Here is a 26,309-nt window from a genome sequence, read left to right on the forward strand (position 1 = left end):
TTCCTCTCCGCTTTTTTACCACTAAACAMTTACCTCACACAACAACTGTCACATTATTGAGTGTAAAACATACATATTTTAGCGACACCATTTTCTATCATATTTTATTCATCTGCATAGTTATTTTCTTAGACAATTATATTTGTTGCCGATTGTTGCATCCTTGTCATGTGTTTTTTTTAATATAACGCTTAAATGCATTTTTACAAAAATGCATATTATAAAGTTCGATAAAATTATCAAATATATAATACAATTATATAAAAATGCAGGATGACTTAGCGATTCACTATGTCCTTCTACTGTATATCTCCATCATTGTTACCACCTCAATAATTCATTTCTTTGTCCCACCGTCCTCTAAACCAACAGGACAGTACACCGTCATGATGTGTCACTTCTACCTGAAGAGGAAGATTGGTTACTTTGTCATTCAGACCTACATGCCCTGCTTCATGACCGTGATCCTGTCCCAGGTGTCCTTCTGGCTCAACCGTGAATCTGTACCAGCCAGGACCGTTTTTGGTTAGTATGACCTCAACACAACCACTTGAATCAACTCTAGCTAAAAGTGTACTTTCAACTCAAAATGGACACTATGTGTTGCCCCGTCACCCAACACATACACTRATCACAATTTTCATGAATCCTGTTAGATTTTTRATTTAAACCTTTAGTTAGCCCGATAAGTCATTGAGAACACATTATCTTTCACAATAACGACCTGGTTAAACTACAATGATCTGTATCATCCATGATGACGCCAATTTGAAATAGATTTTCAGGCAATTATAGACATCACAGGTGATGACCACCTTTCTCTTGTCCCTAAAAAAAAAACTGAATGTCTACAGCAGGGTTCCCTAACTGGCGGGTGATTTTATTTGTTTTCTGAGCAAAAATAAATGCTTTGTTTTTTTAATACTTTTATTTATTTATTGTTGGAAATAAGACTGTAAAAACACCAGCAAATCAGCTCTAAGTGATTTTAATTTTGAAAATCTATTCCAAAGTATTCTCACCCATAATAGAGAAGACACACTACATGACCAAAAACAGTATGTGSACACCTCATRGAATATCTCATTCCAAAATCATGMGCATTAATATGGAGTTGGTACSTCCTATGCTGCTATAACAGCCTCCACTCTTCTGGGAACATTGCTGCGGGGACTTGCTTCCATTCASCCACAAGATGCATTAGGCKTGGCTCACAGTCGGCYTTCCAATTCATCCCAAAGGTGTTCAATGGGGATGAGGTCAGGGCATTGTGCAGGCCACTCAAGTTCTTCCACACCAATTTCGACAAACCATTTTTGTATGGACCTCTCTTTATGCACGGAGGCATTGTCATGCTGGAACGGGACTGAAACAGGACTGTTGCCACAAAGTTGGAAGCACAGAATCGTGTAGAATGTAATTGTATGCTGTAACGTTAAGATTTCCCTTCACTTGAACTAAGGGGCCTAGCCCAAACCATGAAAAACAGCCCCAGACCATTATTCCTCCTCCACCAAACTTTACAGTTGGCACTATGCATTCGCGTCTCCAGTCCAATGGCGGCAAGCTTTACACCACTCCAGCTGACGCTTGMCATTGCGCATGGTGATCTGAGGCTTGTGTGCTCGGCCATGGAAACCCATTTCATGAAGCTCCCGATGAACAGTTCTTGTGCTGACGTTGTTTCCAGGGGCAGTTTGGAACTCGGTAGCGAGTGTTGCAACCTAGGACAGATGATTTTTACACGCTACGCACTTCGGCACTCGGCGGTCCCGTTCTGTGAGCTTGTGCGGCCTACCACTTCGCGGCTGAGCTGTTGTATGACGGTTCCACATTGAAAGTCACTGAACTTTTCAGTAAGGCCATTCTATTGGCAATATTTGTCTATGGAGATTGCATGGCGGTGTGCTCGCTTTTATACTCCTGTCTGCAAATGGGTTTGGCTGAAATAGCAGAATCCACTAATTTGAAGGTGTGTCCACATACTGTTGTATATACTGTATACTGTATGTTATTGAATACAAATGTAGCAATGTTTGAAATTATTATGTTTATGTGAAATATTATACTTGTTTGGTCTTCTTGCGGTCAATTTGAAGTKTACAAATGATTTGTAATTATGTTCCGGCCCCCTGACCATKCGCTCAAGAACAAATGTGCCRGTGGCTGAATCTAGTTGATGATCCCAAAATGTCTACAGCTTCCACACGTCACTACAGATTATGTCAACCACTCGATTCCCAAACACTAAATAATATATTACAACCTGTTGCTCACTCATCATACATGGGTAGGGTTCATTAGGCAGAGAATGAAAGAAAACGGACTGAAACAGGGAGGGACTACATGGCCTTGTCCAATTAGTAACTCTTATTGAATTTTTTCCATTGCAAAACGTTTGAAAACCTTTTCCACTGTGTGCCCTAATGAACATGACSRCTCTGCTTTTCTACCAGGTGTCACTACAGTGCTGACTATGACTACTCTCAGTATCAGCGCTCGCAACTCGCTGCCTAAGGTGGCCTACGCCACAGCCATGGATTGGTTCATCGCTGTGTGCTATGCGTTCGTCTTCTCCGCGCTTATCGAGTTTGCCACCGTCAACTATTTCACCAAGAGGAGCTGGGCGTGGGATGGCAAGAAGGCCATGGAGGCTCAGCACCCAAAGGTGAGTCCATGGAGGGTCCCAGCACGTATRCCACTATTGAAAAGTGATAGAGAGCTATGGTCGTGTTTTTGGGATGACGTGATGGAAACGTTGACGCTGTACAWGCATAATAATTACTGACAGAAATCGTTAAGTTKAAATAAAAAACCGTTTCGCCCCGGTTTGTGTGGGTCTACGTGTAACACGGACTATTTGTATCCATCCAACACAAATAGRACCGTATTAAATATTAAATGATACATTTTAAATGTTTTATCTCAACAGAAAAGGGACCCTATGGTGCTTTCTAAGAAGCCCAACAACGTCTGTACAGCAGGAGTGAACTACACCCCCAACATCACTAAGGATATCTCTATCTCCACCATCTCCAACAGCACCTCCATACAACTAAGATCYTCTGAAACAGAAGTKCTGGACCCCAAGAAAACCTACAACAGCGTGAGCAAAATCGACAAAATGTCCCGGATAGTTTTCCCTGTCCTATTTGGAACCTTTAACCTKGTGTACTGGGCTACTTACCTCAACAGAGAACCGGTCATCAAAGGAGTCAACATATTGGCTCCAACATAGTGTCTTTGTCAAACACACGACCCTACCTTCAACCATATTGGCCTACAAACTGCTAAAAGAAATGCTACTGTGTCCCAAAGGATGGGAGATGTCATGGGTTCTGTCTTTCTCATACTGTCATTTGCATGAAGCTTTTAGAGAGATACTCTAACCATCTTTGCCTTGATGTTCCCTCTTTATACCTACTGTACATTGCTTTAATTCAACAATGACATTTTGAAAGTGAAAATCAATGGCATTTTGAAAGTGAAACTCGACAAGGACCTTTTGAAATGCTGCAGTGTGGACATTTGTCCTGGCCTCAAATGAATTGAAAACGGTCATGGRAATTATGTTGTTGTTTATAACCCTGTCATCTTGAAGAAATAGGAGACTGAGAAACACATGCTGTGTTAGTAGTATAAAGTAAGATAGGGGAAGCTAGGCTGTTACGGAAAGTGGCGAATAATGATTTTTCAGTGTAATTTCCAGTCAATTTGTAAAGTTTGTATAATACTGCGGACAAATCTCTCTTATCTCTATTGGATACATACGTTGTTAACTTTTGTCATTTTTGCCCATCTCACATGTACTGTTTGTACAATTTAAAATGTTACTATTTCTTACCTCTATATAATGTACAGATTAATAATTTTTGACAAACGTGGGTCTAACTGTAGAGACAGAGGCCAAATAAGCTAGCAAGATACAACGCTGTGATGTAATTGATGGTACAGTCTAATCAACCTAGGTGAAAGTGCACAGTCGGAACATTCTAATCATTACCAAGTTATAAAATGGTTGGTTGATTAGGTCTGACTTTTTCAATTGCAATGAAAGTGTTTTCCCTAAGCTAGAGGGAGTGGATGCCTACTTTGAAGTATTGAGCTGCCCTTTGGTGTGAAAGATTGAACTCATGTACTGTAACAGGATACGTTTTCAGGGTCGTGTTCCTTAGGCATCAAATGGGGGGYAAAACGGACTGAAACAGGGAGGGACTTCCTGGATTTGTCCAGTAAGAAACACTTATTTTCATTTACCGTTTCAAAACATTTTGCTACACTTTGCCCTACTGAACACAGCCCTCCTACACTGCTGTCCTATCCTCATTGTGTCATGACCAGATTGGCCCCAGTCCCCGAAGTCCGCTAGGATCTAATTAGCCTGGGATAATGAGCTTGTACCTGTTAAACACTATCTGATATGGCCCCTGGAGAGAGAACCAACCACATGGGACCGACCACCCACCCTCACCCCAGGCCCAGGCGCTTTGTTCAGGGTACGGGAAGGAGAGCATGTGGGTATGGCTCTGGGGCATGGTGCCTCTGTGGTAACACCTACTTTCTTGTTACAGACTCAAGAGACCGAGAGACTGTATCTTTTTTTWAAAGAGAGAAAGAAGAATAATGGATGAAACAAGAAAGAATAAGTTTGTGCTTCAAGGTCACCATACTGGGAAGAAAAAAGAATCCCTACTTCAGTAAAAGATGGAGATACAGCCTATATGTAACAAGCTGTTTCTTAGAATCATATAAACTCGTCGACACAGCATGTACAGAGAGAGAATAGATGGATAATTATGGATATGATATTGGTGACGGATGGATACTTTAAATGTCACTGACGTTACAGTTCTCATTAAAGTATCATGTTGTAGATAATGCAATAACTACATGTATTATTATTATTATTATTTTATATTCAAATCTCCTAGGCAACAAAGACATTCTTCATGTATATAGAGGCAGTGACTAAAATGCTTCTTTATTTGTATGTCTCTATGTGACATCTTGTGTTAAAGGAATAATCCACCAAAAAATAACTTGTATGTGTTTTTTTCATTAGTCCACTATTGACACAGTCCCAAAATTGTTTTGCATGTCAGCAATCATGTTTTCAAGATWAAGGACTTTCACAAAGTAAATTGCCACTAGCCACACCATTACATGCTCTCATTCCAATACAAATCAAACCTATTTAAAGTAATTTCAGATACAGTATATTAATTAGTTATGTGTACTATTCTCCTTGTACCAGTGTAAATGTGTACATAATTTGAGGTTGCAGTCAAATGTTTTAATTTTGTTAAACACTTGACAATGAAGCATCCCTCTGAAAGAAAATCCACCAATCAGACTTAAAGTACATCTTAAAGGGGACAAATGGWACATGACCCCATGGAGGTGTCATGTATGAGCTATCCCTTGTCACTAATAGCAACTAGCAAAGGATGGGAGAGGAAGGGACTGCACTGGTGACTCGATGGATTACAGAAATACTGGCCCATGAGGTCCTGTTGTGTAGGGAGAGAGAGGACTGATTCCATCCCATCAGTCACTGTGGCAGCCACATCTGCCATACATCTGTTTGTCAAGGATTTAGTTCCGCTTAAGTTGCTTTTCCATTCAGGAGCCCTGTGTGCTTCCCTCCAATTTAAGCCCTAACTGATGACAAATGGTGGTGCTCCTATGCAGTGGACAGCTGCGGTGCGTGTTAGCAGGCAGGGAGAAATGTAAAATTGCAATGCTACGCTGAGAAAAAGACACATGATAGCTCATCGATATGAGGACGTAGCTTAGCATAGTGCATACACTTACCACCCATGTGTGTGTCTGATGCATCAATGGATTATGTGACTAAAAAGTGTCAATAAATGTATGTACATCATTTGATTAAATTAGTACACTGAAATCGCTTTTTACCATATTATTATATTCTGTTTTCAGGGGGGAGAAATGATCAAATAGAATGGATGGTTTTCAGTCACAGTAGCCTATATCCTCTGTGTATGCATGTTGCATGTAGATAGGCTATACAGTAGCCTATATCAGGCTACTTGTATTACACAGTAAAGCCACATAATCCATCTATTTGAATCAAACCTGTGAGAAAGCAGGGGTACTGGTCTACTGGTTGGAGAATTTGGAAGAATACTTCCTGATTCAGATGTATTTATATGTCATGAACATCTTTCAAAATGCATTAGCTTGACAAAATGGGAGAGATGGGTGCTTGCTTTCTAATTGGTGTGGGATTATAATATGCATCCAGGGAAAAATAAGCCTCTCTCTCCCTCTCCTGGCTCCACACACGGGAAGCTGCTATTTCCTACTAGGGCAGATTATATCTTGGGTCTGAGACATCAAAAGGTAAATCCGCTGTACAGTATTATTCCACTGGCATACAGACCAGCCTGGTCTCATAGACAAGATGTAACATAGTAAATGAAAACCTGGGACACTCAAATTAGTATGATATGTTGTGTTTGGTATAAGACAGATGGTTACTTAAAGCAAAACCAAAAGTAAGGTGGTTGGTCGGGGGGGATGAGTAGGTGTATAACGAGAATGTCTAGCAACCTAAAGGTTGTGCGCTTGAATCTCATCATGGACAATTTTAGCTAATTAGCTATTTTCAACTACTTACTACTTTTCAACTACTTTGGAGCTACTTAGCAGCTACTTAGCATGTTAGCTAACCTTAACCATTTTAGCTAACCCTAACCCCTAGCCTAGCTAACATTAGCCAGCTAGCTAACGTTAGCCACCTAGCTACCTAGCAAGAATTCGTAACATATCGAACGTTTTACAAATCCGTAACATATTGTACATTTGAAAAAGCGTAACATTTTGTATGTTTTGTAAATTCGTAACATATAATAAGAATTGTAWTTTGTAGGATATCATACAAAATGGGTGGTGGACATTCACTAATTAATACATACCATATGAAACAAACATATCATACCAAAAACAGTATATCAGATTTACGCACAGAATAATGTGAAATGCTCTGATACCYGGTTGGGCAGACAGATATAGTAGCCCTAAATTGCAATAGTGCCGCCAGCCGAATGGAAGTGGTCTGGCTTCTCAGTGCAAACTTCCTCACGTTTTGTTGATTATTTTATAGGTTTAATCGAAAGTAAAGGATACTAAAAACGAACGCTACCAACACGAAGTGGCCAATAGCATTATGTGTCAGGGTTTAGCCTGCGATAGTTAACTGTACATTTTTCGTGTATCCTAAAAACAGGGAGAGCACGAATTTGGTTGGGAAAGCATTGTAGGCAACCAGCCTTTTCTCAGAAAGGGAGCAACTTTGCGAGGATATGGTGCCATTTTCCATGGCTTTCTGCTTGAAATGTATCAAGTGATAATTTATCTGAAAGTAAAAGCGTTTTATAGCAATATTGCTAATGATATGTGATCTAAGGAGCTACAATTTGCAATGAAAATCGTGTGAAAGTGAATAGGCTAGTCAAAGTTAAGATGTTGCTTGCGTACTTTAATGTTAAAGGCTTTTTACGAGTCTCGTTCTGTAGGTAGACGCCCTACTGTACCTTGTGAACGATAACGTCATCATGTCGGTGCATAAACTGGTTACTGTAATTGAATGGAACGGAAGGAGGTGGGGTGCTGCTGCTGTTTAAGACATTGATCGTTGACGTTGCAAAGAAGGACCCGAGCGGCTCAAACAATCTCGGCGARTTCCGAACGCGGATGAATTCAACCTAATCCATGGTCGACTATCAGGAGATTTGATGGATTTCCTATAAGAAACTATACTCGGGGTGCATAGTTCCAGTTTATATGTACCGCTCCTTCTCCCTGGCTCCCTCTACTCACCGCTCTAACAACGCAGAAGTCTCCACCGTCTTCATCATAAGTCATTTTCATGAACAATGACAACCAAGTTGCTGGTGTCTTTCTTACTTCTGTCAGTCCAACGGGTGCGGTAAGTKTCTTGACTGGTATGATAATGGGTGTTGTTTTTACATTGTCGAAATGTGAATTGTGGTAAAATGAATTAAATCAATTAGAGCCTATTATGTGCTGTGTATGTCGCGCGCGTCTTTGATACGCAACAACACCGACGCGCTTGCAGAGAATTAATTGAACTTCATATTCATTGTTTGGCCAAATAGCTATTTATACTTACCATTTGCATTATTCATTGTCGAACGTGTTTTCATATTAATAGTATATTCTATCACATAATAAATAGGTAGCCTAAGTAGTTACATTCTGTAGGTATCCTAGTTTAATTACTGTATGTAAGACCGGGAACGTCCTCTGTAAAATTGTTTTGAGTTGAGATGTGTATGATTTTGGATTATATCTTTTTTCTGTTCAATAAATTACCGATTTCAGTTTAAAGTTTGGTTTCATCTGCGCTTGTGATGCACTGAATTCAAAAACCTAGGCCTGTAAGACTATTTTTAATGCATGAATTATAATCTAATGTCAGTGATTTTGAGGAGTTTGTTTTTATTAATAAAGCGAACTTCTATTTTCTATTATGTTTAGTTCCGACCCAGACCCAAGGGACTACGATGGYGACTATGAGGACACTACTGTCAATCAGATGCTGGCTCCCAAAAACCACCAGGCCGAGGCAACGCTCATATTAAATAACTTACTCAAGGACTACGACAAGACACTACGCCCTGATATTGGAGGTGAGTTACATTTGTGTATTTTTTACTGCGGATATTATAAAAACTTTCAACGGGGTGTCTAAATTGTTTTGGTGATACGCGCACCTTCAATGGCTATGGCGAAGCGCGCTGTCCATGGTGTTGAAAGGGCCTCCTCGGGCGCGGTGCTCGCTCACTGGTGGTTTTGTGCGTGTTTTTTCCACCAACACGCTCAGATCTTCACCTGACAACCTAATCAACCAAGCAGGAGTAGGAAATCATTCCAGATAAACAGATACACATTTTGGCAGCCTATTTGTTTACCGGTACATGGTCAACCCAGATTACAGGAATAATAGTAGGTAATTAACGATGAGTGGGGCACTGTATTGTACAGTAGTCCTAGGTTAGTTTCCGTGACACAACCCTCTCCGCATATGTCCCTTGTTGATTACAAATGCAATCTAGATGAAAGGCAGTTGTCAGAAACTGAATGCTGGTCATAAAATATTAACATTTGCACTTGAGGATAACATTCAGCCAAAGACAGATTCATGATATTTATGTTAATTATCTCGGTAGTAAACTGAGTTATTCCCACAAGGCTATCTTCATACAGTAGACACATACTGTTTCTCTTAGCTTCCTGAGTCTGACAACTAAATGATAGAACTATACTCAACAAAAATATAAACGCTACAATTTATTGATTTTACTGAGTTACAGTTCATATGAGGAAATCAGTCAATTAATTAAATTAATTAGGCCCTAATCTATGGATTTCACATGACTGGGAAGACAGATATGCATCTGTTGGTCACAAAATAGGCCTGACAATGGGCCTAAGGATCTCGTCATGGTATTTTTGTGCATTCAAATTGCCATCGATAAAATGCAATTGTGTTCCCTTACGCCTGCCCATACCATAACCCAACCGCCACCATGGGGCCCTCTGTTCACAACGTTGACATCAGAAAACTGCTCGCCCACACGCCATACACATGGTCTGCGGTTGTGAGCCTGGTTGGATGTACTGTCAAATTCTCAAAAATGACGTAGGAGACCGTTTATGGTAGAGAAATGAACATTCAATTCTCTAGCAACAGCTCGGGTGGACATTCCTGCAGTAAGCATGCCAATTGCATGCTACCTCAACTGCACATTTTAGAGTGGCCTTTTAATGTCACCAGCACAAGGTGCACCTGTGTAATGTTCATGCTGTTTAATCAGCTTCTTGATAGGCCACACCTGTCAGGTGGATGGATTATCTTGGCAAAGGAGAAATGCTCACTAACAGGAATGTATACACATTTGTGTACAACATTTTGGAGAATTAAGCTTTTTGTGCATATGGTAACTTTATTAGGTCTTTTATTCCAGCTCATAAAACATAGGACCAACACTTTACATGCTGTGTTAATAATTTTGTTCAGCGTACATACAGCAGGAGCATAATTCAATACAATCATTTGATGAATATGATAATGAACGCCACCACTGTTTCATTTGTATTCACTATTCTAAAAGTTTCACATGTACATATAATCGTGGCAACTAAGAACCACATCTTGCGGTGTCCATGAGAGACTAATATACATTGCATGATGATGTCAGGGGCAGATTGGTCATCTGGCAATTCTAGCAGATGCCAGATGGGCTGAACCATTTTGTAGATGGGTGTACTGGTCAAATTTGACACACACCATTAAAAAAATAATTAAAAAAATATATATATATGAAAAAGGTCACATGGCCGGCGGCCCATGGGCCTGTTAACACTTTTTAATTTCTCTGCTACACTATTTTGTAATGAGCCTTTGGCTGATCAGTGGGCAACAGCCAACCCCCCTACCAAGATTCTCCGGCCTGGTTTTCTGATCGGCTGAGCTGAGGCCATGCAAACACATTCAAAGTCAAATTCGGCATAACCAAAGATACCTGCTCCTACTCTGTCATCAGTTAGACAGCCAATATTATGGATCATAAAAAACAGAAAGAGCKCATTCTACATTGTCACCTCATTCAAAACGTAATTTTGGAGGGGCAACTAAAAACCATGATATGGTCAAAGAGTAAAGCGCGTCATTCTCATGATTCCTGTAATGAAAGTGTCTGCCCTGCCCATGTTTCTCTGGGGCCTGCCTTTGTGATGACCAAGCCACTCTCCTCTCCCACCATGCACTCGAGAGAAAAATATGTTCTAATTGTATAACATTTCAAAATGCAATTGCGGGAAAAACACTGCTTTGGAAGCGTCGTCCCATTGTCCCTGTTGAGGAGAGCCTCAGCTTTCTGTAGGTGTAATTGTTCTTTCTCAACTCTCAATATTCACCTCAATAGCAACTATTTTACAACCAAGGTATTTGATATGGCTTTGACATATGGAGCGGCATGTGCGAAATGCACACTGGCCATTGCGAGGGCCTACAACTGCAACGTGTTTTTGTAACGCTCAATGTACTGTTGGATGAATACATGGCTACTAGTAGTGGCCGTTATATTTAGAGTTAGCCATCTAGTTAATAAGCTTTGAGTTTCTACTTCCTCAGGAGTTGAACCCCAAAGTAATTAGCCTATGATATTGGTGCACAACATTTTTTAGAAATTCAGGAGTCCTATTTTGACAGTAGAATATGTAAACTATAGTCTAGTTGTCATACCAAAATGCATGACAATCACTGTGTRAGGTTGCACATCAAAATATATTGAATCATACCTGATTGGATGTATTAGATGATGTGTTGGATGAAACAACATATTACTTGATTACCTCAGTAGTCTATTTATAACACTTCTTAATAAATCACTATGAATGACTTCATAAGATGATTGCTCATGATTTGGGTCTGACCAAATCCGGGGCTGGTGCCACCAACTGTAAAAGGTAGTGGCACCAGTTACACCATGGGATAATGTTAGTAATTAGTAATTGATACTTAGGGTATGTGTTGATTCAGGGGAACACACATGACAGGCTCTAATTTGCAATATATCCTAAGTCATTAGCTTGGCTTTTATAACGTATAAAGCTTAAAGGAATAATCACCTTAAAATTGTATTTTGGTAAGTTTTTTTTTTATTAGTCCACTGTTGATACAGACCCATAATGTTTTGCATGTCAGCAATCACGTTTTCAAGATATAGAACTTTCAAAAAGCAAATCGTAATTTGCCACCATCATCATGAGGATGTGGCAAGTGACAGTTTGCTTTGAGTTGGTAGTGCACTCAGTGATGTGGCTGGTGTGGATAAAATACCAGGACCACATTTTTTGTCCCAGTCCGCCCCTTTTGCATGTAGGGGTTTTACAGTAATGTCTGAAGGTCAGATGTAATGTATTACAAATAGGGCCAAATGTACTCTTTATTCTAGTTGTATTATGTATTATTATCTCTTATTCATGTGGCCATGTAAACCACATATTTACTGTAGACATATGCTCTTTTTGAATGATGTACAATGCCATAATATGCATTGTATATTCATAAACATGTATGAATATATTACATGCCTGTTATACAAGCCGTATACTACAATGCTTTGCACCTTGGAACATTGTAATCCCTGAGTTCAGAGCTCCAACATCACCTCACAGATTATGGATATTGATGCATCTCCCGGTTCAGCTCACATGGGGGAAGTGGCTGCTTTTGTGTCCTTATTATGTCAGCTTCCTTTTGTGTTGTCAGGGGATCCTAGGCAAAGTGGGTCAGAATATTATTCCTCAGCATGCCAAGATGATGCACCACCCAGTTTGGGAATCACACCACGGTACATCAGCATCAAACTCAGGAAGTAGCATTCCTCACGTGGCACTCCTCCAGCGCAGGCACGGGCACAGTGGAGAGTTCAGAGGGATTCATTCACAGAGAACAGAGTTGAACCTCGGCTGCTTCTCTAGATCTCTGTGGGGCTAGGCTGGATGTGTTGGGCTATGTTTGATGACTGACAGGGCATGTCCGCTTGAAAGATGTAAGTCACGGGTTTATTTCCAGGTTGAAAGGTGTGAGAGTGTGAGTAACACTTGATGCTGCTAATTGTCTGAGTGGCGTGGCCACCCGCTGCCAGCTGTTGTAGCACATGGGAAAGTGTCATGTTCATCAGACACGTACCTACACCAGTCTGTTTATGTGTGTGTGTGTGTGGACTTGTTTTCCTATTTGTCTGGACCAGAATGTCCTGACAAGACAGGAAGACAAGAACAATTCTGAAAAGTCAGGACATTTTGCATGCCCTGAAAAGTTATAATGCTATTTTAGGTTTAAGGGTTAGGTTTAGGGTTAAGGTTAGGGTTAGGTTTAGAGTTAGGGTTAGGATTTCTAATGGGATAACATATTTACTTTCCAAAAAGTTCTGACAAGTAACTAAAACATGGCTTATATATATATATATATATATATATATCGTGTGTGTGTTTTAGTGTGAGAGAGAGAGAGAGCGTGCTTGCCTGTGTGTGTTTGAGCATGGCATGTGAAGGTGTGTGTGAGTGTGTTTGCATAGAGTGGGTGGGTAAGAGGAGATCCTCACTCCAGTCTATCTTTTTGAAGTATGAATTAACATCCCCGGCATTAGTCAGGCTGCTGTTGGAAATGATTGAAGAGGGACTTTGATTTCTGACAAAACGCAGGTGCATCACTGTTAAACATAAATTGCTCTCAGACACGAATGGATTTAGAATGAATGCGGCTGCTCTTCTCTGAACATCCCTGTTCCTGGCGGCCGATCTGTTCAACGGAAATGCTTATCCCCTCCCAAAGATGCATTTTAAACATTAGTTATGCATTTCCACCTGTGACAATAACTCTGGAGGGGGGTAGCACTGCTGTAGTTTAGCACAATGCAAAGTTTGGCCCCACGTGGAGTTTGAACCATTTTCAAAATCACACCATCCAGATTCACAATGAAGACAATCCAAGGCCAACACTCATTTTTCTTTCTGACTTTGGATGGCACTTATTCAGGGAGATGAACCTTGCTCACCCAGACACAATGCTCGACTGGCTGTACAGCACAGAACAGCACACCCACTACCCATTTCCACTGACCCATTTCCKCTGGGTCAGATGTGACTGCACAGCCTCCACATTTGCCCTCGGCAAATGTCTTCAGACWATCTCTTCAGAATGGAGATTCCAGRGCTGAAGCTGCATTGGCTGGATCACAATCAGATGGAATCTGTTTTAGATATTTCGGCAAGGTTGGCTGGAGAAGTGGTGCAACTTTACCTGGATTGTGTAGACTGTTTTTGACTGTATGCTATTGGACGGTATTGCAATTGATTTTCTTGTGAGGTTTGTAGGGCTATCAGGCATTAATATCCTTGATGATCGCTATGTATTCTTCCAGAGCCATTATCCGCGGTTTTAAGTGATGTCATCAGAGACACAGAACCCAGTTGTCTATCAAAAAGTTTTTTTGAACAGAGGGCCACAAAATTGGTCTGGACATTTCATCTACTCAGGTTTAGTAGATGGACAACGGTCAGAGAGTAGTAAACTTGTAGAATCTTAAAGGCTTAGCTTGACTGCACTGGATAGTCTCAGTCCTCTCGCAAAATCCAGTTCGCTATTTAAATTGATTTCAGAAAAAGGGGCCCACAAAATTGGTCTTGTCATTGTATCTACTTCTGGTGTAGTAGATGGATAATGGCCGTAGATTAGTAGACTTTTAGAATACTATAGGCTTAGCTTGGCTAATCTGGGAAAACTCAGTCCRCTCAAGCTTCTCCACAGTGACACATTGACGCAACCTTTCAGCAGACAGGGAATGCCTGATACCCCTTTCTCTATTTTAAGCCRCCTGAAATTTCATTAGATTAGATCACCCACCGGAGAGGAGAGCCGAGATTCCCAGACAGACACTCAATTAAATGGAACCCACATCTGATCAGGGGAGCACTCATCTCTGACTCCTCATTTAGTTCTACCATGGCCATTCCCACTTCCTGAATCTAGCAGGTGCCCAGAGAATCATGCAATACTTTGATTGGTTTGATACGGGCACTGCTGAGGTGCAAGGGTGTGAATGGAGGTTATCCTTATGGATGTTCAACTTCTTAAGTGTCTTCCACCCTCCCATTGTTAGGGATTACTAGGGTGTTTAAGGGGGGAATACAAATMATTATTTCCACAGTTGAAATGCAAAGGGCTTTGGAACCAGCTCAGTGTAATCCCRAGACTTTGTCAGAATCTACTGTGAAATATACAGTATAATACTAATGGAAGCAACAGTTTCTGACGATTTTAATGCACAGCTAATCTTTATTCAGTTTTTTTTTTATGAAAGAGGGGATGTAATATGGAACTGAATATGCTTCAGGGTGGGTGGTGGGGTGTGTGGGGGGCCTCTGTCTGTCTGTCTGTTCTGTCTGCTGTCTGTCTGTCTGTCTGTCTGTTGTCTGTCTGTCTGTCTGTCTGTCTGTCTGTTGTCTGTCTGTTCTGTCTGTCTGTCTGTCTGTCTGTCTGTCTGTCTGTGCTGCTTACTCTTTACATTCCCCATCTGCCCTTTTAGAATGTGTAAGACGAAACATCTTTAATACAGTACTTTCAAAGTTCTTGACATTTTCCGGATTGATTGGCCTTCATGTCTTAAAGTAATGATGGACTGTCATTTCTCTTTGCTTATTTGAGCTATTCTTGCCATAATATGGACTTGGTCTTTTACCAAATAGGGCTATCTTCTGTATACCAACCCTACCAAGTCACAACACAACTGATTGGCTCAAACGCATTAAGAAGGAAAGAAATTCCACAAATTAACTTTTAACAAGACACATCTGTTAATTGAAATGCATTCCAGGTGACTACCTCATGAAGCTGGTTAAGAAAGTTCCAAGAGTGTGCAAAACTGTCATCAAGGCAAAGGGTGGCTACTTTGAAGAATATAAAATATATTTTGATTTTTGGTTACTACATGATTTCATGTGTTATTTCATAGTTCTGATGTTTTCACTATTATTCTACAATGTAGAAAAACCCTTGAATGAGTAGCTGTGTCCAAACTTTTGACTGGTACTSTATARCAACCAACTTGTCCCACTTCTGGACCGTACAAGATTGATGCTATAAATTACCCACAGACACATCGAGGAAACAACCTCACTGGTCATATCAAGCAACTSAGCATCCATCTTGGATTCCCCTCCATCAGAAAATAACAGCAATCACTCAACCTAATGTCACCTGTTTCCCATCAGATGAAGTTCAGCCATCTCCTCCGGCTCTACAGTGATCAGGTTAGCAGGAGCCACAATGGCAGGACCTGAAACAGAACCACACATCCTAATGAAGATAGGATCGCCAGAGGTGCACAATACATGTTCAAAGTCAAAGGGCCTGGTGGATTAATATGCTATTAACCCTTTCCCTGTGCTATCGTTAAAGGGACGCTCAGCAATTTAGCTGGGGCATTCACAAACATTGGAACACAGCAACAGATTAATTTGCTATTGTTTTCTCCTCCCAAAGCAGCCCCATATACTCATGCTATTTGGTGCGTAATTGGTGAGATTAGATCGAAATACATGTCCCAAAACATGGTGTCCCCAGTCTGTCTACTTTTCAAGAAAATGGCCTAATAAGTCTTGTTAGGGACCCTAACAAGACATGGGGAGCGGATGAAAATCAATTCAATGGTTAGAGGCAACATGAAATTATGTTGAGATGATGTGGACTTGGGTCCCTAATTCAATCAATTGCAGATAAAGGAGAAAACACATTGCAGGTTCACTCAAAATGTTAGTCAGAGGCTGCGTTTTGACAGGCAGCCCAAACAGACCAATCAAATCAGCTCTGACAAAGATCTGATGTGATTGGCCAAAAGACCAATTTGTGGAAAAACAACGAGAATTGCCCTGCCTGGGTAAATGCAGCCAGCGTGTTAATTGTGACAAAACCAACACACCACAAATCAGGTCTTAGAGATCCTGTATGGATTCTATATGTATTTCTCAGCAAATTAACACAAAAGCTACACCTGTCCTTTCTGTAGTTACATTATGTTTATACCCATAGAATTTATTTTCCACTATGTGTGATTGATTGAATTGGGTCTCATTAACATTTTCAAATGTACTTTTTTAATGGCACAGCAATACTGTCACCAATAAATGCTTTGTAGTTATCAACTACAGCTCTCTCTGGCTTTCGCCCCTAGTCTCTCTTTTGATAAAGACAAGTAGAGAATATTAGTTTCAGGATGCAGCTGAGACCAGGGACACAGGCACTTGAGATGTCTCACTTCCTGTTTTAATGTAGTCTGTCCCCAAACTCCCAGAACACACTAGGTCATYTCTGTCTACCACCTCGCTTTTAATGACCTCTGTCTGTCTGGCAGAGTGAAGTAGAAGACAGAGTGCAGCAAGGCTCGATCTAACCCTCACTGCATCCCATATGGCACCCTGCTCCCTTTGTAGTGCACTACTTTTAACCAGAGCCCTATATGGGGAATAGGGTGCCATTTGGGATGKAGCCACTGTTAACACAACTCCTAAGACAGATGACAGATATCACCCGGCGCCCATTGATCTCATCTGAAGATGTTTGTGTTTGGATTGTTGTTGTGAAAGATGAAATTAGCTTGTCACAATTCTGGCTGACAGGAGATAGAGGGYAAGAAAGCGACTGGAGGCTGACGAGAGTGGCTTTACTGAGGGTATTGTGCTCATTTACTGGGCTAGAGACGCAGACCTTGGACAAGGTATAATGTCTGTCACGTGGATCACCAAGGCTCGAACCCAGGACATCTGCTTTGTTGGCACACGTGACCACCCTCCCGAATTGTCTTACCAAACGGCGCCACCGAACAGTTAATGATTCAGCGGCGCAAGTGGTAACACAGGCTGAGTAGTACGTTTRACACATCCCCATGTGCTACAAAGACACTGGAGAGCCTGTCATATAGCTTATTACCGTCTCAAAATAAGGGTGCTGATCTAGGATCAGGATCCCACTGTCCATGGAATCATATTCAATGTAATCTAACAYTCAAACCTGATCCTAAATCAGAACTCCTACCTGAGACACTTGATACATATGACGCCAGCTCAGAAAAGATCAGACCAGACGACAGCAATGCAAAGGCAACAGAAAACATTTTAATACAATGTATGGGGAATTAAACTAGGAGAATTYAGCGGTCATGGTGAATGAGACCTGCGGGGCTGACTAGGGCAAATGTATTTCTCATCACATTGACAGGCTAACTGGGTGTAAAAGCTGCTGCTCCATTAAAACCCTCATGGGGGCATTTTACTCTGCAGATGGGGAGTTGTAATCATGCTTGCTTGATCAGGAAGGGGAGGGAGGGAGCGCCGGCCTTGGCGCGAATAAATCACAGATAACAGTAAGTGGACAAACTCAAGTCAAAGCAGRGTAGATTAAACATATGGGGAAACTCTACAGAGGATTCGTATGGGCGTAAGTGACGTAAGTGACATTCACCTTCCCATATGTCATGATTATATTGAATTTGACAGTAAAACTACTGTACTACTACTTTGAATAATACTCCAATAGCGCCATTTTACTTCATTTAAAGCAGGGTTTCCCAAACTCAGTCTTGGTGCCCCTCCTGGGTCCATGTTTTGGTTTTTGCCCTAGCACTGCACAATTGATTCAAAGCTTGATGATTAGTTGGTTATTTGAATCAGCTGTGTAGWGCTAGGGCAAAAAAACTAAACGTGCACCCAGGGGTGCCCAGGAAAGGACTTTACCAGTGACTTCAAAAAATTGCTGCCATACACGTACATTGTGTTATTTGATGATAGTGGCTAAAGTGGAACTTAATAATGTCTTGTCAAATCAAATTGTATTCGTCACATGCGCCAAATACAACACAGTGAAATGTTTTTTTTAAGTATTTACTAAATAAACTGAAGTAAACAATAAATACATAAAAAGACWAATTAAAAAAAGACAAGATGTACTCTGCTATTTTCTTGCGTCTGAATTCTGCAAAACTCTCATATCTATTCCTCCATTACACCCTGTCGCAATTAAAATAGGTATTTGTGCGTATCTTTCTGTCATAGTCTGATGTGAGTGTACGGCACCACCTCAACAGTTAATTGCCGAAGTTGCCAAAGCCTATGAAAGAGGCTAATGTGCAATGACAGAGGTGCACTTAGCCACACAAGCGTGAACTGCTCATTACAGCGACGCCTTGTAAGATTAGGTATAGAGAACAGGCTTTAAATTGAATTGTGAAATGTAGGGTTGGAATCGTGTATGGCATGTTATTCAATAGATTTGAGCCGTGCGGAAAACAGTGTCATACGTCTCAAGTGAAAGGTGACTGCCTGGAATGAAACTGGTGAACCGGTGAACCACTTCTCGTATAAGCATCACTTATGATAAGTGATAGTTCACCCCCAAAATCAATATGTGTCTGGTGTTTTCCTCCCTCAGCCATGGTTGAAAGTTGACCAGAGTCAACGACAGATATGTAGGCATGTCCTTTCAAACACTCTCAACATGGCACCCTCGGCTTGGCAGTGCTACTACACTTGGTTGGTGTTCAAATGTGCTTTTACAGTGATTTCTCCTTCTGTCTTTCACAGTTAAACCAACGCTTATCGACGTCGACATATACGTCAATAGCATCGGACCTGTATCATCAATAGACATGGTAAGTGAATATTTCTCTCTCTCTCTCTGTCTCTCCTGCTTATCATGAACATTATTTGATAAAACTTTGTTTTTCTGTGCCGCTTGACAAAAAGGTCAACTGTGGGCCAAGCGAGTTAAGGCAAGATGCACTTTCCATCATCCTTCATATCCCCTGTGAGCTGGGCTGCACAGGAAAGCAGTTGTATCTGGTGGTGAAGTGGGATGTGTGGMTGATGGAATGAGAAATAGAGCCTGTGGTCACAGTGCTCAGACAACTGTTATACCGTAGTAACTGTATCAGTATGCTCTGTATGTAAATGACTCAAATGGCGAATGACTCAAATGTACATGGCTCAAATGCTTCGTAGTGATAGCGCAACGGATATTGAATGCATACTGTATGAMGGTGTAATACAACTCCAGCTCCCYTTGTAGTAAGAACAARCCTTAGTGTGTTATTCATGATATACATCAGGGTGCTTAAGCTTGGTTGCTTATTTACTTAAATCGATCCTATAGGTAATATCCCTATGTTTTGTAATCTTGGGTAGTGTAGTGTGCTGTTATTTTTTATTGTTGTGAAGTTCATTCAGCCCATACAGCCATTTTTGTTTAGAATCAACAGCTACACCTACTAGTGAGTCACCAGACCATCACATAACCGAATGATGTTCACCCCACCTTGGATTTTTACCTGATTATTTCAGATACACAGTGATTGGTGAGTCACACAGATCTCCACCACGATGTAAACTTTGGCTAGACTACGATAGCCTATAGGAGCATCCAACACCCTCCCTTAGCCCCGCCCCTGTAACYGTTTGTCCGGGCAACATTACAAAGCCAGGAAGAAAAGAAAAACAACCGTTTTCTTCAGCTCMGCTTGGCTGCAAACCCCCGTCACACTTCAGTGCACCCCGAGCGTCACCCTGTGAACTGATCTCCCATGCCTTGAATGTCCATTTAACGCATTTAGATCATCAGAACTCTGTTTCTGGAAGACAAAGCAGTAGGTCAAGTCGATGGGTTGTATGGAACAGGGCGTCCATATTGATCATCTACCCTAATTGTTACATGTTCATATACAGGAGGGTTAGCAGTCAATGGACTCACCCAAGCATGATGTTCTATGGACATAGTATTTGATATAATTTGGAACTGTGTACTACCCATCCATATTGATAATGTACAATAATATATATTGGGTTTATATAGTCAATGAAGGCTACTCACTCAGACATGATGTTCTATGTTCATGGTATGCACTCTACTATAATTGTTTATGTTTAAGCCATATCTACAGTATAAGCCTAGTATGTAGTCACCCAGACCTGATGTTCCGTCGGCATTGTTAGCGATCCAAAGAGAAGGAGAGTCTTTTTTGCCATCGGGGAATGGTTAGGGTTTATTTACACCGCCGGGACTGAGTCCTCGGATGAGTCAACGTCACTGAAGCAGCTATTAATCTAGGACAGAGTGTGATGGGAGCATGTCTGATTTAAGTACCATTAACTCAGAGCGCAGTGGATATAGTTGCTGGTGCTATTCAGGAAAGATAGCATGTGGAATTAGCCGACCAAAAGAGGACACTATGCCACAGTAAAGATAATGACTCTCTCTCCATGAGATCTCGCAACGCTACAGTGTTTCATGTGGTGCCATTGAAAAATGATGGATCTATGATGTTATTTGGCGCATTTTCGCTGAGTGAAAACAGATTGTGTTAATATGAGGAATCAATATTCTTCTCCAGGGCATGGTTATTTTTATGTTCCACGGGATTAGCGCCAATAAAGACGAAAATAAGTTCTTCAGAACCTGTCTGATTGTTTGCTCTCCTCAGAATGAAAATAGATTGATAAGAGTCTGCCAAAACGTCTCACCTAGATAACAACGGGTTACATAATGTTAACTAGTGAGGAGCCACCCCACAGAGAGGAAGAGAGATGTTTGACGACGCCATGTTTAAAATGGAGTGCATCTAAGATGTGACACCAGGTCTCTGGGGAACAACAGTAGATCAGTGGGTAGTGTTTACTCGACCAACAGAGAACTCATCCTATTAAGCAGTCTGTCTAACCTTCCGTTTCTGATAGATCTCTAAAGGATTGCATCATGACATCTGTCTCAATATCCATACTATACCACTTACATGTACATTTGAGTCATTTAGCAYATGCTCTTATCCAGAGGGATTTACAGTAGCATAAGGGTTAAGTGCCTTGCTCAAGGGCACAGCAACAGATTGTTCACGTAGTCGGCTTCGGGATTCGAACCAGCAACCTTTCCGTTATTGGCCCATTGCTTTTAACAGCTAATATTCATAATTTGGTGTGTATTCTATGCGGTGTGCTAGTATGAACTTTAGACTTTGTCTACCCTCCTCCAGATTCCAATAGATCGCTATAGGATTATATGGGACTATATGAAGGCTACAGGCCCAGATCGTATCTCCCCTTTCTAATAAGTGGTGTCATCATACCTCCGTCATCATAGAGCAATGAGCATAGGAAATACTTTGTGTGTTGGATTACATTAGCTTTGCTATCCAATATCCATACTCATACAGTTTGACAGCTGTCAACTAGGATTTACYGTTACAATTAGTGTTAAAAAGTATATATTTTTGTTGTCCCTTGGACTAATCCAATACCATTACTTTAGTACAGTATATATCAGAAAATAAAATGTGAGACATTTCAAAATGTTTGTAGATTTCAACCACAATGACCCTCGTTTAATGACACTGGTTGCTTGATGTACTCACTGAATTATTGACACATTTTGTTTGAAGGGACATCTTCACAATTTTCTGCGAAAGGAATTGCTATTTTTAGGCTATATCTGGGAGGCTCACTCTGTGTCCAAGGCAACGGGGCTACCCGTAGCAGAAGCCACAGCCAGCCATACACAACATGCAAAAGTTCAAAGCTCTCTACAAGCAAACTGCCCATTGTTGGCCAACCTTTTACACAAGTCTGACCTTTTGGTCCCTCACTGTAAGCCTTTCTAAAAAAAAAAAGAAAAAGAAAAGAATAATACTAATTTGCAAAAAAAAAAGTTTGGCTTGACAATGGAGTTGGCAAGATCACAAACAGATCTGGGACCAGACTAAATTAACAACGTAGAACAGAAATGTGTGTGGAAGAAAGTGTAAGGAATCATACGCACGACTGTGAGTACTTCTAATGGGTTGATATTGTGGATTTCCAGATTGTGGCATTGTCCTCGGAGCATCTTTTTTTCCTCACTTGACCTTTCATAATGTCGCATTTGACATGCTCATTTTAGTGCCTGCTGTTGGACTCTAAATTCATGAGGGGTGCTTAYTGTTTGCCTGGAAGTTGCYCTSTGGGAGTAATTCTTAGCCTTGTAACGACCGACAGAGAGGCCGAGGTACATTCATAAGTTACCTCTTTTTTTACACGTTTAATTTGAACTCACGTTCATCGTGGTAAGACTGTTGCTTTGCCRTTTTCTCGTCTTGTAGCATCAGTCATTAAAAGCGTGGGTATGAGCTTTCGTAATGATTTCCATAATCGTTAATGACACAGAACGAGGAAAGAGGATGTGGTTTTTCCATCTCTACATTGATTAGCTGTTTGAGCACAGCGTGTATTTTATAACCAAATATTATCGCCAGAGTGATGATTTTAACAGTAGCAATCATATCCCATTCATATCCCGCTGCTTATGGCCCTCATCTGAGGTAGATAATAAGGCTTTTTCTAAATTCCTTACATTTAGTGTAGAGATGGAATAGACTCCAGGGTAGACTGAATTTGGAAAATGTAGTCCCCTACAGGCGTGTTAAGACCTTAATTAGAGACCTAGGCTACTCATGATGAGTGATGAGTGCACATGCCTGGATTGATTAGCTCTTCCCTAATGTGTGCATTTTGTACTGGGTTCCTTGGTACGTCCAAGGGTTAGGGTAATGCTAGGGGTTAAAGGTTAGGGTTTAGGGTAGGGACGTGCCAAGGATTCCGGATAGCACTAACCCTTGTAAAAGAGACCTGGATCTCAGTGCGACTTCGCTGTGTACATAAAGGCTAAATAAATAAAACATATAAAAGATACCCTGAATTACTGTCCGATGACATAGTAGTTTACTGTACACACCCTTATGATGTAAGGAAGCCAGGTCTAACAATGGTTTAGGAATCAAGTAATCTTCTTGTTTTAACAATTTTTTCAAGACTGAAATGTCATTGCAGTCTTAAGGTTGTAATTAATTTACTGAAGTGAAACTAATTGTGATGCCTCTGAGGAAAATATCTATTCATATTTATACAAACAGTTTATTGACCTTCATCTTACATTTAAAGGGTATTACAGGACTACACAGAATCTGTTAGAGGGGGAGAGAGCGGAATAAATGCATACTTGGTATTTTGGGTTTTTAGATTTCCTTAGCGATTAATCACTGATTTCATATCACATTTATCTTCGTAACTTAGCTAGTGAGAAACTCATGGGTGAAATAACATTGTAAAATGTTAGATCAGCATTATTAATTCAAAATGTAGTCATCAGTAGGTAAATTATGTATCTTATCTGTGATACTAGTTTGTCTGATCAAGCCCGTTTCACTTTATTTCTCATACATTAATGTATGCCATTTAGCAGATGCTGTTATCCAAAGCAACTTGCAGTCATGCATGCATACATTTTTCTTAGGGTTGCCCCAGCGGGAATCAAACCCATTAAACCTGTGCTATGCGCTACGCTCTACCAACTGAGCCAAACCAGATCTTATAAATTACAGTGGCTATTGTCTGGGAGGCTTGAGTAATATACTCTTTAGACTGACATATTGTGTGATCGACTGTCCTTTTACTCCTTAAGGTCATGGTAACAGCTACAGTCGTGCTGCACCCATCACACTCTAATTAGTGCTGCATTAAAGTCAGGTCCCATGTGCCTGTAAAAGTTTCCAAAAGGTCACCCGTCAGAATCAAGATGCGGTTTCTGGGGGACGTCAACATAAGGGATTAGGAAAAGAGAAATACTTCTATTTTTTAGCACTTTTAAATGTTAAGGCAATTTAAACTTGTCTTATCATAGAATCATTTATGGTATGTTTTGTCTAAGAGAACAAAAAGGTATTGTCTTGTCCTGCCTCTATGTTCGGGTAGACCATCAACACAGCGATGTGCAGCTTCTCTCAATGAAAAAGAATATGTTGCATGACTGTGGATTGCAAAGAAAATAATTATTCTCCAGAGTTGGGACCAAAATGTATCATAAAATATGTAATAATATATGTAGGTTAAAGGTACATTTTTTCTGTTTTGTTACAGGAATACGAAATTGACATCATTTTTGCACAGACGTGGATCGACAGCCGTCTTCAATACAACAGCACTATGAAGATCCTGACTCTCAACAGCAACATGGTGGGAATGATCTGGGTCCCTGACACCATCTTCAGAAACTCCAAGAACGCAGACTCTCATTGGATTACGATGCCCAATCAGCTTCTGCGTATCTGGAACGATGGGAAGATATTATACACGCTGAGGTAAAATAAATGGCTTTTCTTTATCAGATATCACAGACATTGTTTGTTTTGAGCAGCCACCTATCGTTCCATCTTAGTTCAGAATTTACAGCGTAGCAAACATTGGGTTTTCCCTTGAAAGGAAAGAAAAAGACAATAGAAATTAAAATAGTGGCATTACTACCTGTCTTTGCACTGAAGATCACATCTAGAATATTCTAACTTCCTCAGAACTCAGGTAGAGTTCAACACAGTATAAGAAGGTGGCACAAACACACTGACGTCTGTGCCACATACTGTTGCTACACCAATACACAAAAATAAACATCTGTCTACTCCACGATAAGACAGACATTGTTTAGTCTCTTTCATCATTGCTCCACTATGTGGGTTAGCGTACTTGGTACACTCGCTTTACACACTGAAGTACACTGTCTTAGGGAGGTCACGCTTTTTAGGGCGTAAATGTCATCCTTTCAGTCCTTTTTTTGTAACGTTTTCAACCGTGGACTCACCTCCGCTGAGAAAAGAGAGACATCACCCTGCTGTTTGCGTCACTGACTGAGGTATTCCCTTGGCAACAGGCAAAGCACAGGACAAAGAAAAATAATGTGTGGGCAGGTTAATTATTGTCAGCACTGACCTGGCTGGCTCCACAAGGCGGAATCATACAAGATCTGCCATTATCAGCCATTCTCAGTAAGCTTTATCGGTTAGTYTTATCTTTGAGCGTTATCGTTTAGCATTATACAGTGTGTGAGCATTATCACTGAACATTATTATTGAGCATWATCYCTYAGATMTGMTAGTTAGCATCATATAATGCCCATAATSTCTATACACARRGTCATATASATAAATATTTATATTCCYGACACTGACATTGCTCGTTATAATATTTCTATATTTCTTAATTCCTTTCTTTKGATTTTTTTGATTTGTGTGTATTGTTAGGTATTACTGCACTGTTGGAGCTAGGAACYWAAGCATTTCGCTACACCCACAACAACATCTGCCAAATATGTGTACGTGACCAATGAAATGTGATTTGATTTACTGGTGATGATTATTGTTGKGCATTATAATTGAGCGTTGTCAGTGAGCAATATCGGTTTGCATTATTAATGAGCATTTTCAGTAAGCATTCAGTTAGCATTATTCATCAGCATTATCATTGAGCAGATCTATAAATCCTCTTGAGTGGCATCCTGGTCTGATTAAAACAATGGAGAGAATCAAGCTCCCATCTAAGCTCCCATTAATTCCTCTTCACTGTGAACTTCAGTCAAGCCAACGTAAACAAGAGTGACATTTTATCAGGGAGACAGAGGAAGAGGAGAAGGAGAGAAAAAAAAAAGAGAAGACGAATAGGGTGAAATTCGGTCCGATGACCTACATAACTCCGGGACGAGAGCATTTCTTCATCCATTCATTTTTCTTAACTAGTCTGTCGGAGTTTGTTACTCAAGGAAAATACCAATTTGAAGGGCTCACCACACTTGGAGGCGACCAGCCGGCCGGCCGACGCGCAATCTCCAGCCCCCTGGCACTGGCAGTCATGTC

General features: G+C 40.7%; 2 protein-coding genes across 4 annotated transcripts in view; both read left to right on the forward strand.

Moving 5' to 3' along the window:
* The window catches only part of gabra5 (gamma-aminobutyric acid type A receptor subunit alpha5), a 34,838-nt gene extending 29,005 nt beyond the window's left edge, over positions 1-5,833 (forward strand). Inside the window, exons 8-10 of the mRNA XM_023997647.2 lie at positions 373-525; positions 2,457-2,668; positions 2,933-5,833. Coding sequence (XP_023853415.1) covers positions 373-525; positions 2,457-2,668; positions 2,933-3,238 — 671 coding nt within the window. The 3' untranslated portion in view covers positions 3,239-5,833. The remainder of the gene's footprint in view (positions 1-372; positions 526-2,456; positions 2,669-2,932) is intronic.
* A 1,254-nt stretch (positions 5,834-7,087) lies between these two features.
* The window catches only part of LOC111970902 (gamma-aminobutyric acid receptor subunit gamma-3-like), a 48,944-nt gene continuing 29,722 nt past the window's right edge, over positions 7,088-26,309 (forward strand). Inside the window, exons 1-4 of one of the 3 annotated variants that reach the window (XM_070445923.1) lie at positions 7,088-7,954; positions 8,527-8,678; positions 19,195-19,262; positions 24,547-24,767. In XM_070445923.1, coding sequence (XP_070302024.1) covers positions 7,902-7,954; positions 8,527-8,678; positions 19,195-19,262; positions 24,547-24,767 — 494 coding nt within the window. In that variant the 5' untranslated portion in view covers positions 7,088-7,901. 3 annotated transcript variants of the gene reach the window in all.

This window comes from Salvelinus sp. IW2-2015, linkage group LG12, assembly GCF_002910315.2.
Source record: "Salvelinus sp. IW2-2015 linkage group LG12, ASM291031v2, whole genome shotgun sequence".
NCBI lineage: Eukaryota > Metazoa > Chordata > Actinopteri > Salmoniformes > Salmonidae > Salvelinus > Salvelinus sp. IW2-2015.